The sequence below is a fragment of the Typha angustifolia genome, chromosome 13, assembly GCF_048772165.1.
Source record: "Typha angustifolia cultivar Huaian chromosome 13, ASM4877216v1, whole genome shotgun sequence".
In the NCBI taxonomy this organism is placed as follows: Eukaryota; Viridiplantae; Streptophyta; class Magnoliopsida; order Poales; family Typhaceae; genus Typha; species Typha angustifolia.
Window position 1 is genome coordinate 10,447,387 of NC_133251.1, and position 12,807 is coordinate 10,460,193.

The 12,807-nt window shown below is 34.9% G+C and overlaps 1 protein-coding gene across 1 annotated transcript; it reads right to left on the bottom strand.

The window, feature by feature from the left end:
* Positions 1–8,042: 8,042 nt before the first annotated feature.
* LOC140774088 (serine acetyltransferase 1, chloroplastic-like) lies at positions 8,043–9,725 on the bottom strand. The gene has a single exon (XM_073116938.1). The coding sequence runs from the start codon at positions 9,268–9,270 to the stop codon at positions 8,317–8,319; it is 954 nt and encodes a 317-aa protein (XP_072973039.1). The 5' UTR covers positions 9,271–9,725; the 3' UTR covers positions 8,043–8,316.
* Between the last annotated feature and the right edge of the window lie 3,082 nt (positions 9,726–12,807).

Here is a 12,807-nt window from a genome sequence, read left to right on the forward strand (position 1 = left end):
TCCCCTAGAGTCAGGGCCTGTCAGTGGTGGGTTTGGCTGATTAAAGTTTGGCCGAACCCACCCTGAACATGCCATTCCCGAGACCAATGGTCTCGGGTTAACATGCAGGTCCATAACGCTCTAATTGGGGCGGTGAGTAGCTTTCAATTCCTTTATCTTTTCTTCCATTATTTGAGCCATTGAGAAGGCCTCTAGTAAGGATGTAGGACAAATAGCCTTGACTTTTGCTTGGATATCACGACAAAGCTAGGAGATGAAAGTACTTTTAAGGGTCGAATTCGACCACCCATGGACTCTATTTCTAATTCTTTCGAACTTCTCTTCACAGGCTCTTATAGAAGTCTTTTAGGTTAGTTTCATCAAGGTGGGTTGGAAGTCTTCATAGTTCGAAAGTTCGAAATGCACACAAAGTGCATCGACGAACTCCTCCCAAGTGGCAAAGGGGTGTGCGCGATGCGTTGTTTGATACCATCTCACCACTACGTCTTCAAGGTGGAATGAAGCCAATGACACCTTTTGATGATTAAGTGTCCCTTGATATGTGAAGAATTGCTCCATCCTATAAATCCAATCTAATAGGTCCTTACCATTGAACTTAGGAAAATCGATTCGAACGGTACGAGGTTGTAGCATTTGGTCGTGCTCGTTCTCGCGTCCTCAGCGAAGTGGCTCTTGTTGTTGGACCCTTGGCTGATGAGGGAGTTCCTCCCACTTATCCAAAGGCTCCTCCTCTGGGTGTGAGGCCATAGGTTCCTTCCGGTGCAAGGGAGGTAAGTCGGTGCGATGCCTGTGTGATTCATTACCTTGTCACCAATGTGCCTCCAGGATCGGTCCTTGTCAATTCTCCTCTCTAGGTAAAAGGGGTTCCTTATGTCTTTGATGACGCTCAGGGGTATGTCTTGGAGGGTATTCATTCCTATTAGCAAGGGTGGCTTTAATCTCCAACAATATTTTTGCCATAAGTGCTAAGTTTTGCGCGAGATTAGGCGGACTTTTTGTCCGTCCTCAAGAACTTTAAGGGGATGGAGATCTTAATATAGCCATGCGGTCCGTCTCTATGCCTTGATCACTTACTTGCTTAGTCGCCTTGGATCTTGTGGTAGCCATAGTGGTCCGAGGAAGGTTGGCTCCGATATCAGTTGTTATGAACCAACCTAATCCAATCGGCAATGGTTCTGAAATTTATATCCTAGCTTGACAGTCCTCCAATGGCTAGATAAATATTAGGGTTAGTTCTTGGTGTGAAGGGAGAGAAGTTGTTGTGGAAGAGAGGAGATAGAGGATATATATTAGAATATAATTAATTATAATTTAATAAATTTGAATATGTTTGTAGTTAAAAGGTTCTGATATTAACAGTTCATCTGTAATGTTATTTGTGATGGTATCTAAATTATGTGAATTATGATGAATTAAGTTAAATTATTTTTAGTCACGAGTAGTAAAAATAATCATGATATGATAATATATTTGTAAAATAAAATTACGATTTACAATTTACTCACACAACATCATAGCAGTTTTTTTTTTTTCTAGTAGTTAAGTATATCAAAATTAATCCTAATCGCTGTTGCCGTTTAAACTTTCACAAGAAAGAAGGAAACGAATATATGGATGCCACAAGCAAGTTAGTTCATGGGAGAGGGTTTTGGTTGGTATGCATCCAAGTAGAAGATAGCTGAAATAATTAGACAATTATATGCTTGAACGGGAGTCCCTTGTCTGGTAGTTCTTTTTGTGTCTTACTTGCAGTTATGTTGCCAAAACAAAAGTGGGGTTTGGTTGGTACGGTGGTCTTAGCTCTATTCTGGGCTTTACTTTGGAGTTTGGAGAGAATACATCAGATCTTGTGGTCCTCATGATGAAAGTCTAAGGCTTTGGTAACAGGGTAACAGTTCTAACCTATTGTATAACGGCACTACTAGTTTGGCCCTTTGAACGCGAAGAATTTGCGACTCTGAAATAAAATAAAACGTAAAAGAAAAAGATTTTTCTGTGTGCAATTTATCGATTGATTGTTTTTTTAAATAATTAAGTTCATAAGCAATGATGCTCTATCACTATATTGGGAGCTTGTGCACCAACCATTAACGACTTACATGTTTGGCATAGTAGATAGGAAGACGAACTAAGGAAGTGGTCGCCTTTATGTCTTAGATCTCCAAATATAAGGAATTAGTAAGCTTTCTCCATTTCACCTACCTTATTGAATGCAATACCATTTATGGAATATGATTTATCTTTTTATAGATGATGGAGGAGCCGAATTTTTTTTTATCATCATAACTCTTTTATTCTTATCGTATCCTACCTATTATGAATAGGTAAAATATTTTTTAACCAAATAGAAATTATTTTTAAATAAATTAGAAAACTATGACCGACTTAAATTGATCAAAAGTTCGAGGATCGTGAAATACTAGGTCATCAAAAGAATAACTAGATTAATTTATGTACTGAACTTAATTTATTTTGAAAATGAAATATATGTACGATTTTATAAAATCATGAGTTAGTTTTTTTTTAACTTAGAGAAAAAGATCAACGCAAAGAACTATGGTGCTAGCCCTTTAGTCAAAGGATTTGCAAGCATCATCGTCACAGTGCCGATAGGAAGAATTGACATGTGACCTTTATTTATCCTCTCCTTAGTAATATAATACTTGATCTCGATATGAGTAGGCCCTTCTATATTCTTGTTATCAGAAAGAAGATAGCTACTCAATTATCACAATATATTTTCAATGTCTGAAAATGGAATCAATTGTCTGAAGTTCTATAATAAAATTTCACAATTATAACACATGAGATGTTGCTTTAAGCCAAATTATAGATGAGGTGATCAATTTCAATTTTGTGAGCATAAATATATATCCTAATATTGATCTGCAGTCCCCTAGGTATCCAATGAAATCTGACTCTTTATTTTCTTAATATGCTTAGTTTGTTCCAGCTACATATGCTTGCTTAATGTGCAAGACATGCCGAAGATTATGCTTTGCAGTTCGGAATGCCTTCAGGATTGTTTGATATTCTGTAAGTCAGCATATAGTCTCTAGTCCCTTGAAAATACCTCATAAATTTTTCAGTTGTCTCCTTGTGTGTTATGCCTATGTTATTCTGGTATATACTAAGTACTCCTACTGCTTAATAATATTTAGATGAATACATAATCGAGCATATATCAAGCTACTACAAGAGGATGTATATAAAATATTTTTTATTTATATTATTTTCAATTATATTCCTTAGGCATTATGATTCACTAAATATGTCACATTTAGGGATATGAGCTATACCATATTTACATGTACTCATACCAAATCGTTTAGGTCTTATTTGATTTGAGACTAAGCTTCAAACTCGATTAGTTAGTCTTATTTCTTAATTTTAAATTTTTAAAAAGTAAACTCGATTAGATATGAAAAGGATAAAAGATATTTAATTACTGAACTAGTTCAGGAGTCTCTAAACCACTTCAGGGGAGGTCCCTAAACTCAAAACAAACATGGGCTTAGAAATTACATAAATGTAGATTTATTAAGATAGTCAAAGTACAATTCGACTTGCTTCTATGAATCTCTATGCTTAGGACATAGAAGGCTTCACCCATATCCTTCGGTTCAAAGTTTTTATCGAGAAATAGTTTAGTGTCATGTAAAAGCCCCAGATCATTACTAGTAAGTAGAATGCCATTACTATATAGAATAAAATTATGAATTAGCTCCCACTAATATTTAAATCTATACATTGACAACATTTTAATTTCTTAAAAAAATAGTCATTATTACATCATTTAATTTAAGATACTATTTAAGTCTATATATCAATTTCTTTAGTCTGTATACTGGATATTTTTTTGTCTTTATGTAAGAACTTTTAAGTTGATCCATATGAACTTCTTAATTAAGATCACTATTGAGAAAAGCTACTTTCACATTCATCTAATATAACTTCAAGACAAAATGCGCTATTGATGTCATGATTATTTTGAATAAGTATTTCTAAGAGATTAAGAGAATTTTCTCTTGTAATTAATACCTTCTATTTGATTGAATCTTTTTTCTACAAATTTGTCTTTATGTGTGTCGATATTATCTTTGGAGGCTTTTTTGGTCTTATAAACCTATTTGCACTCTACGGGTTTGATATTTCATGTAATTCAATAAATTTCCAAACATTGTTCTTTTGCACTATGACATTGCCCACTAAGATGTAATTAATACCTTCTATTTGAGTGAATCTTTTTTCTATAAATTTGTCATTATGTATGTCTATATTGTCTTTGAAGGCTTTTTTGGTTTTATAAACCTATTTGATTCTACGGGTTTGATCCTTCAGGTAATTCAATAAATTTCCAAACATTATTTTTTGCACCATGACATTGCTCACTAGGATGAATTTCTATTATTCATAACTTCTATAATTCGAATTCGGAGTGACGAATAATATAATACATATCCTTTGAATCTCTTTGAATATCTAATAAAATATATAGTTAGTGTCCTAGGTCCAACTTCTTCTCATGTGGATTATATATCTTAACCTTTACTAGACACCCCAATATATAAAGGTAGTAAACTAAGTTTCATTCTTATCCATCACTCATAAAGAGTTTTAAGTACAATCTTAGAAGGACGTATGTTTAACAAATAAATAGCAGTCTATTAAGACTTCACTCCATAGAAATAAAGGAAGTAAACAGTTATTTATCATAAGGGTTCAGTTTCTTCTTTTAGCAATACCATTTTAACTTGGTTTGTGAGGCATGAAGAATTGAGCTTCAATGCCACACTCTTCTAGAAACTTCCCAAAATGACTTATAACTCTACCTGCGTCGGTGTGTTTATTATAAAATTCACCACCTTTAGCTGATCTAATTACTTTGATCCTTTTACCTTGTTGATTTTTAGCACTCTTTTAAAAAATTTAAAAGGTTCTAATGGATTTTAATATCTCAACGAGCAAATATATATAACCATATTTAGAATAATCATTAGTAAATATGATGAAATATTTGTTCTCACATATACAATGAGGAAATGGGACACATATACCTCTATGAATCAACTCCTAATGTTTCATTACTCCATTTCACGCTTTTCTTGAAGGCTATAAGATTTTTAATCTTTATGAAATCCATACATCCCCTATAATTAGAGGAATCAAGATAAGATAAATCTCACTTTGACGAGTCGATGCATTCTTTCTTCTGAGATATGTTTTAGCATTCTACGCCATAGCATGGAAGGTTTCTTATTTATTTTTCCACGCTGAACATTTGTATGCATGATTAAATGGATTTGGTGATATGAACTAATAGGTTGGGAATCAAACTGAAGGGTAAAATTGTAATTATAAAATTAAATGAATAATTAAATTGGTCTAATTTAACAAAAGAAGTTAGGTTCTTGGAATACCTAGGAATGTATAAGGTGTTCTTAGGTTCTAAATGGAAACTGCATCCAAAATAATTCTAAATATCCCCACAAACTCTACATGCAAATGCATTCTGTTTCTAAATATAATACATAAGTTTCTTTTGTAGGAGTTCTTTGCAACAGAAATCCCTGCATTGTTGTAGAAAAATGGATTGTTGCTCCTAAATTAATCCACCAAAGTAATATGAAACTATGAAAATAGATCATATTCAATTAAGACACAAAAGATTTAAGGACTGTATGATCTACTAATGTTACTTTAGGTTTAGTGAAATTTGAGCCATTAAAATTAAGAATATTATTATTAGTATTGCAAACTAATACATGCAGCTAATTAAAAATAAAATAAACTAAATATCACACAATCCTTATCAATTATAATTAACTACTTATTCATTCATCCTAAAATCCCTATCATCTATTAACAAACGGACTTAAGAAAATTTTGTATCAAATTAATGTTATAATATATTCATTTCATGAGATTGTCCTAATATTTGTGTTCTTTAAAGAGATTTATGACAAATTTGAAGTACGCTCATGTGTCTTGAACTTAAGAAAATTTATAAACTCCAAGATAATTGTTTAGAAATTGTATTTTATCACAAAATTGCCAAAGTGAAGATTATAATAGCGATATTTTTGTAATGGAAAATTCATGAACAAAATCACTTTTATTTGAGTTATACAAATTAGATTCATATTTATGGTTAAATTACATAATGAACGAAAAATCAAATTGTACAAAGAAGCAAATGAGATAAATGGTGCCCGGACGATATGCGTAGGACAGCAAAGAAAAGTTTTGAATTAGAAATGGTTTTGGAGATCCTTGAGCTTGCCCTTATATGAATCATAGATGTTCCTTACCTCTATTTAAAAGACTAAGAACTAAAGGTTAAGATATTTATCCAAGTAAGTAATTTAGGATCTTAACTTAGAAGAGTACTCTAGTTCACAGAGTTAAATGCCTACCTATTATAAGTAGAGCTTCTATATATGTTCAAATGCTAATTCTGTACTAGAGATTTGATCGAGAGCATCAGAAGAATTGAACTGAGTCTACATCAACTACCATCACTAACGCGAGGAGTTTGAGGAGTGATTTATAGAGACATATTGTGAATTAAATGCGGAGACAATCTTATCATGGAGTAGTTAATCAAGACTGATTTTGAATACAAGATGTAGACTTCAACACATAGGCAGCAAACCATCTAAAGGGTTATAAGTATTTTTTTGTTTATGTCAATGATATGATATAGATTGATCCGATTTAAGCTAATCTATAGTTTTTTCCTCTTGACATACTAAGAGATTTTCTATGTCAAGAAAAGAAAAAAAAAATTATGTCATTATGTTTGCCATGCTTTTATTTTTCTTACTATTATTTGGCTTTTCATCTTCTACTCTTGGATTTTCTCTTACCGACTTGAGTTTGATTTCCATAGTTAGAGTAGTATTTAGAAGTTTATCTCATATCGATTTTGGTTGCCAAAGTTTGATTTCTTATTCGATTTTCTAAATCTAGTAGGACCTAGCTTTTTTCTAAACCAATTCGGATTTAGTTTTTGAGTTTTGACTTAGTCTTTTATATTACATATCTCTATGTCTAAGAGTCATATCTTTCTACTATCGAATTTTTAGTGTATAAGTTTAAATTCTTCCCACTGTACAAATTTACCCCTAAAATAACTTGCATTTATATTTTATAATTCAATAATAATATTTTTGTACTATGAATATGACATATCCTTAAATTTTCTAAAAAAATAAATACTTTTCACTTTTTCTTATCACATTTACTAATACCCATGTTTCAAATCTTCTTCAATATATCTCTAATTTCCCTCTAAATAAACACATCTCTCTAAAAAAAAAATTAAAACTTACTAAGTCTATAGTAACTTATTAAGGGAATTACAAAGTTGTGTGCTTCTAAGCTCGCAAATATTTATAAGCTTATAATACTTTACTTTAATTTTCTTTTTCCAAATAAAGTTTGTAATATTGAGAGTTTTTTCCTTAAATAATTTTACATGTGGGTTTATAATTTTGCAAGACTATTAAAAAAATCATAACTACAAGAGCAGGCTTAAAAGAGTTTTTCGGTACAATTTGGTTTATTTGTCCTACATATTCTTATTTTCTTTCAAAATCAACACTTATTTTACTTCTTTTATATCATATCGAAAGTGATAATTACACTTTTAGTCTAACTTACAACTAAACACTCAATATTCTTACCTTAATTTAAGATACCTAAAATAAAACTAAGAAATGAGTCTAGTTAGCCACGTATAGGGGTTCTAATCAAATCAAACGGATCCCATGCACGGGCTCAGGCCGACCCGTAATAGACAGGCCAAGAGCCCATCTAGTAGGCGTTCAGATCGAGCTGGTCAAAACAATCTCGGGCTGGGTTTGGATCTGATTTTAAGATGTTGGACATGAATGGGGTTTTGGTAGTTCTTGATAAACGAGGGCTTTCGCCTTTGATGGGCCGAGCCTCAGTCGGGACTGCGGATTTTGGGTCTGGGAGTGGGCCGAGCCCAGTAGAATGAGTTCCAAGTCAATACTGAATAGGCTCTGATATAATTAACACGAGTCTTCTCGATATCGGTAGAAGTTGACTAAGCTCTAGCTCTTCTGAATCTGAAAGCTACATACCTAGCACTTATACAATTTAGAATCCTTTAAATATGTAAAGAAGACAATTACTTTCCAGCCACTATATCAAATCTTTTTCTGGGTCACAAGTTCCCACTTATCTCTATTAAAAAAGAAGAAAAAACACAACGAGGAGCTCAATTGTAGCTTTGAACTCCTACCACCACCAGTAACTATCTACCAAAATTACAAGCAAGTATTAACCTCATACTCCTCCTTTCTTGTAATCCGACCACGAGGTTTGCTCCATGATCAGCCCGGCCATCCCCTCCATCCTCACCGGATTATCCATTCCCCCCACCAACTTCGCCGGATTCCCCACCGCCGTCGTCCTCTCCGGCACCTCCTTCAGCACAACCGACCCGGCCCCCACCTTCGCCCCTTCCCCGATCCTCACGTTCCCGAGGATCTGCGTCCCCGCGCCGACCAGCACCCCTTTGCCGATCTTCGGGTGGCGATCGCCGCCAGTCTTCCCGGTGCCGCCCAGCGTCACGTTGTGAAGCAACGAGACGTTGTCGCCGACCACCGCCGTCTCGCCGATGACGACTCCGGTGGCGTGGTCTAATAAGACTCCCTCCCCAATCCTCGCTCCGGGGTGGATGTCCACCGCGAACACCTCCGACACGCGGCTCTGGAGCAGCAGCGCTACCGCCATCCTTCTCTCCACCCAAGCCCTATGCGCGACTCGGTGGGCCTCCAGCGCCAAGAACCCCTTGTAGTAAAGGAAGCAGTGTACCATCTTCGCGCACGCCGGGTCGCGGTCGCGCGCCGCGCGGAGATCGGCTCGGACCGCTCTCTGGATCTCGACATCCTTCACGAACGTACTGTAAAACAATCCCTGGAGCACGCTGCTAGGCATGACGAAGGGGATCGCTAACTTGCTCGCGAGATGAGCCGAGAGAGCCGATTCGAGGGAGTGGTGGGATAGGACGACGTCGAAGTAGTACTTCTGCAGTATCACCTCGTGCTCGACGTCGGAGCGAGCTTCTTCTTGCAGCTCGGCCCAGACTTCGTCTTCCACCACCTCCTCCTCCTCCTCATCGATGGCGGCGTCGCAGAAGGTGAAGAAAGAATTGGCTTCGAGTTTGGATCGAGTGGGGTTGAAGGAGGGGCAGTTTAACATGGCTTTTATACGGCAATTCTCGACGCAGGTGGCCATATTTCTTAGGCTGAGTCGGGATACATAAAAGAGTAGGAGAGAGATATATATATATATATATACGGATCGAGGAGGAGAATTACTATCTGCTTTTTGAATAGCCTAAGGCCATTGGAAAAACGGAAAGAAGTCATATATTCTACTTGTTTGTTTGTTTTTTTTCTTTTCTTTCTTCTAACTTTAATTTTGTCGGAATAAGTCTCGGAAATTATTCCGTTGGAAATGGCTGGTCTTAAGGAAAGACACGAGAGGAGGGTTAAAGGTATATGCCGGATGCTCGATGGTTCTAGTTTCTAATTTTTCTATTTTCTTCTCAAATGTTAAATCTTATTTCTTTTTTCTTTTTGTGTGAACGAGAGAAGATTCGGCACGGATGCTCTAATGACAGACGTGTCTGCTGATGAGAAAGCCCGCTAAGTGCAGCCCCCATGGAATGGAAGTGGTTCATATTATAATTAGTTTTATTGTCTGATGTGGCAGGTTCCTGTGCTTCCATAAATGAGTCAATTAGGGTGAAAATACGTGGGCAGTAACGTTATCCGTTACTATTACCTCAAAAGAAAGAAAAAGGAAAAACGTCATCCGTTACTATGGGTCCTTGACTAGAATTATGCCGCTCTATGTTGACTCATAAATTTTAAAATATCGCTCTGAATATAATGGAATATTTTCTTTTCGTGCTTTTAGATATTAAGGTGAGGTGAGTTAAAATTAAGGGTTTCTTTTTTATATATATTATTTTTTAAAAATATCAAAATATTTTGAAGAAGGTAAATTTTTTACCAATTATTGTTGCCTCATATGAAAGATCTTTTTGTTGTTTGTATAGTACAAGATAATTTTTAAACTATTTAAAATAATTTCTGGAAGATTAAATTAGTCTCTTTTTCTTAAATCTGAGTTGTGTTTTAATAATGATTAGTTAGACGGATTGATATTTTTAAAATAGCACAATGATTTATAATATATTTTTAAAAAAATCAGATAGCAATGATGTAAAAATCTCTAAAATCAATGGCCAAAAATATTAACTTGATTATCATTTTTATAAAAAAAAAAAAGAAATTGTTTTCTTAAGAAAGGAAGGTTCCAATAACCGAAGTTCATACCATAGGGCATTTTTTATCTATTTTTGGAAAAGCTTTCTTAAAGGTATGACAAGTTGCACTTGTTATGCGGTGTATATGCTCTCTCATCTATGTTTTCCTCCTTTTCCTTTTTACAATTTGATCGCTGATAGTGCTATATAATTAAATAAAATGGGTCTTCCACGACATTCTCAAATTAAAAGAGAATACTATATATGGACCATTTGCTGTATTTAAGTGTGACGTTGTTTATTTGGGGGAAGTTGGCAGCAGTTAGCATTATTTAATGGAAAAGAGTGAACGAATGGATTGTAGATCCGAGATCATCGATCCTCTGTTGACTGTTGCATGCTTTGCCACTATTGCCACTAAATTATTGATTGATTGGCGAGGATGGACCAAGCGGAACACGCGAACACCATGGGACCTACATGGTTCACTACTCTCGGCCAAACCAATAGCGTGGAGGGGAGAACACAGGGAACACCGCAAGCTCTAGGTTGCAGGGGATCCTTATATTCTTTATGAATGGTGACGTTTGGGGTGACGGGTCGTAAGTAAGGTCCATATTATTGGGATTTGGTGTTTGACGAGAGCTTTTAGTTTGTAGTGCAAGAAAGTGAAGACGTTAATTATTTTTTATTTTGTTTATTTGAAGTGGAGACGTTACTTGAAGAAAATAGAGAAAAACAAAGAAAAAAAGAAAGAAGGTATAGACTTTTGACTGAGGTGGCCTTGCGAATCTCGGAAGGAACAATGCTTATTATAACAACGCTGACGTTTGGATGGGGATAAACTTTTTCCATTATTAGGGGAATTGACCGAAAACATGTCGTGTTTTGCTTTTATTAGCATTTATATCCCTATCTTGTTCAGTAATCTTTGAAAATACTCCGGCTAAATTTAAACTGATAACACATGATAGAATAAAAACTATTTCAATTAGAACAAATTCTCTCGTCAAAAACACATTTATGCCATTTCTTTGACTCACAAATGAGGGCACTTTATTCATTATCATTCAGTTAAAAAAAAACTAAAATTGAGATGTTTTTAGTGATTGAACCTAAAATACTAGAGTAATAATAAGAGATTTTTACAAATCACACTTATATTTTACCTATTTTATGATTTGTATCCCGTCTTTAGGGATTTTATAAGGTGACCCCTTATTTTTTCCTATAATGTTCATTTAATACTCTAATGTTATTTTACATAACTGATATCAACCATGATATATGATTTATCTAGTTTAAATATTACTAAAAGCACTCTTAAAAAGTCCTGACCAAACTTATATTGTTACGAACCGGCTTGGTCCAATGCGTAATGGTTCTGAACTGGTTTGAGAATGTGACTTTCAAATAAAGCTGCGGATGATCTAGTCGTTGGATCTTGCTGAATTTTGGATTTCAAACAAATCCAAAATCGCAGGATTTGGATGACTAGATCTTGAGATGTCAGTAGAAGAGTGGTCGAAGGTCAGATGAACCCTAGCTTGTTAGTCCTTCAATGGTTAGATAGGTGATGGGATAATTCTTTTGGAGTGAAGAGGAAAAGGTTACTATAGAAGAGAAGGATTAGGAGTTAGAGGAAGCCAACCAAGGACTTAGGCAGTAGAAGGAAAGATGTGAGAGAGGGCACCAATGGCTAGAGCAAGAAAGAAGGAGATAAATGCATAATATTGATTTCAATTATCTAATAAACTCTAATTAGAGTTTCCTCCACATATTTATAGAGGCTCACCCCTAGGACCCAAACAACTAAGTTAAAATTCTAACAAATCAACAATTTTCGTTGCGGTGCGTTCGAACGTACCCGATCACATTAGAATGCGCAACTACAGTTATTTGTCATTGCGAACATGTGCAGGCATTCGAATAGTCGTGTTCGAATGGGCCTGAGGCCATTTGAATATGCAAATCATGTTCTCTGTTTTTGTAAATGCATGTGTTCACATGGCCCATTCGAACGCGGTCCATTATGTTCAAACACCCCCCAGCAAAAAGCTTTATTTCTTCAAACAAAAATCCAATTAGATAAATAGGTTCATCCCAATGAACCCAATGTTGTGAATGGAGCCATTATGATCGAGTCGTATCATATGCCACCACAAAATCTTCTCCCCAAAACTAAATCCTACCCCACAAAATTAAAATATCAAACCTCACACTAATCCTACTCTCATCTCTCTCCCCATATTCTCTACATTCCCTTTGTTGAGGAACATATGTTATCTTAATATTAATATTTTTTATTTTTGTTTTTTTATCTTTTGTTTTATTTTTTACTTATTTCTATTATGATTTGTAAAGAGAAAAAATTTTGTTAACGATTTCTATTATATTTTTAAGTAAAGGTTTTATGTCAAGCATTTCTGTTGTGATGGGTTTTAAAGTAAAGTTCCCTATATTATTATGTATTTTTTAAAGGTTTTCTCAATGTAATG

What these genes read in the sequence shown, in the direction of transcription:
- LOC140774088 (XM_073116938.1), bottom strand. Translation starts at nt 9,270, where the DNA reads ATGGCCACCTGCGTCGAGAATTGCCGTATAAAAGCCATGTTAAACTGC.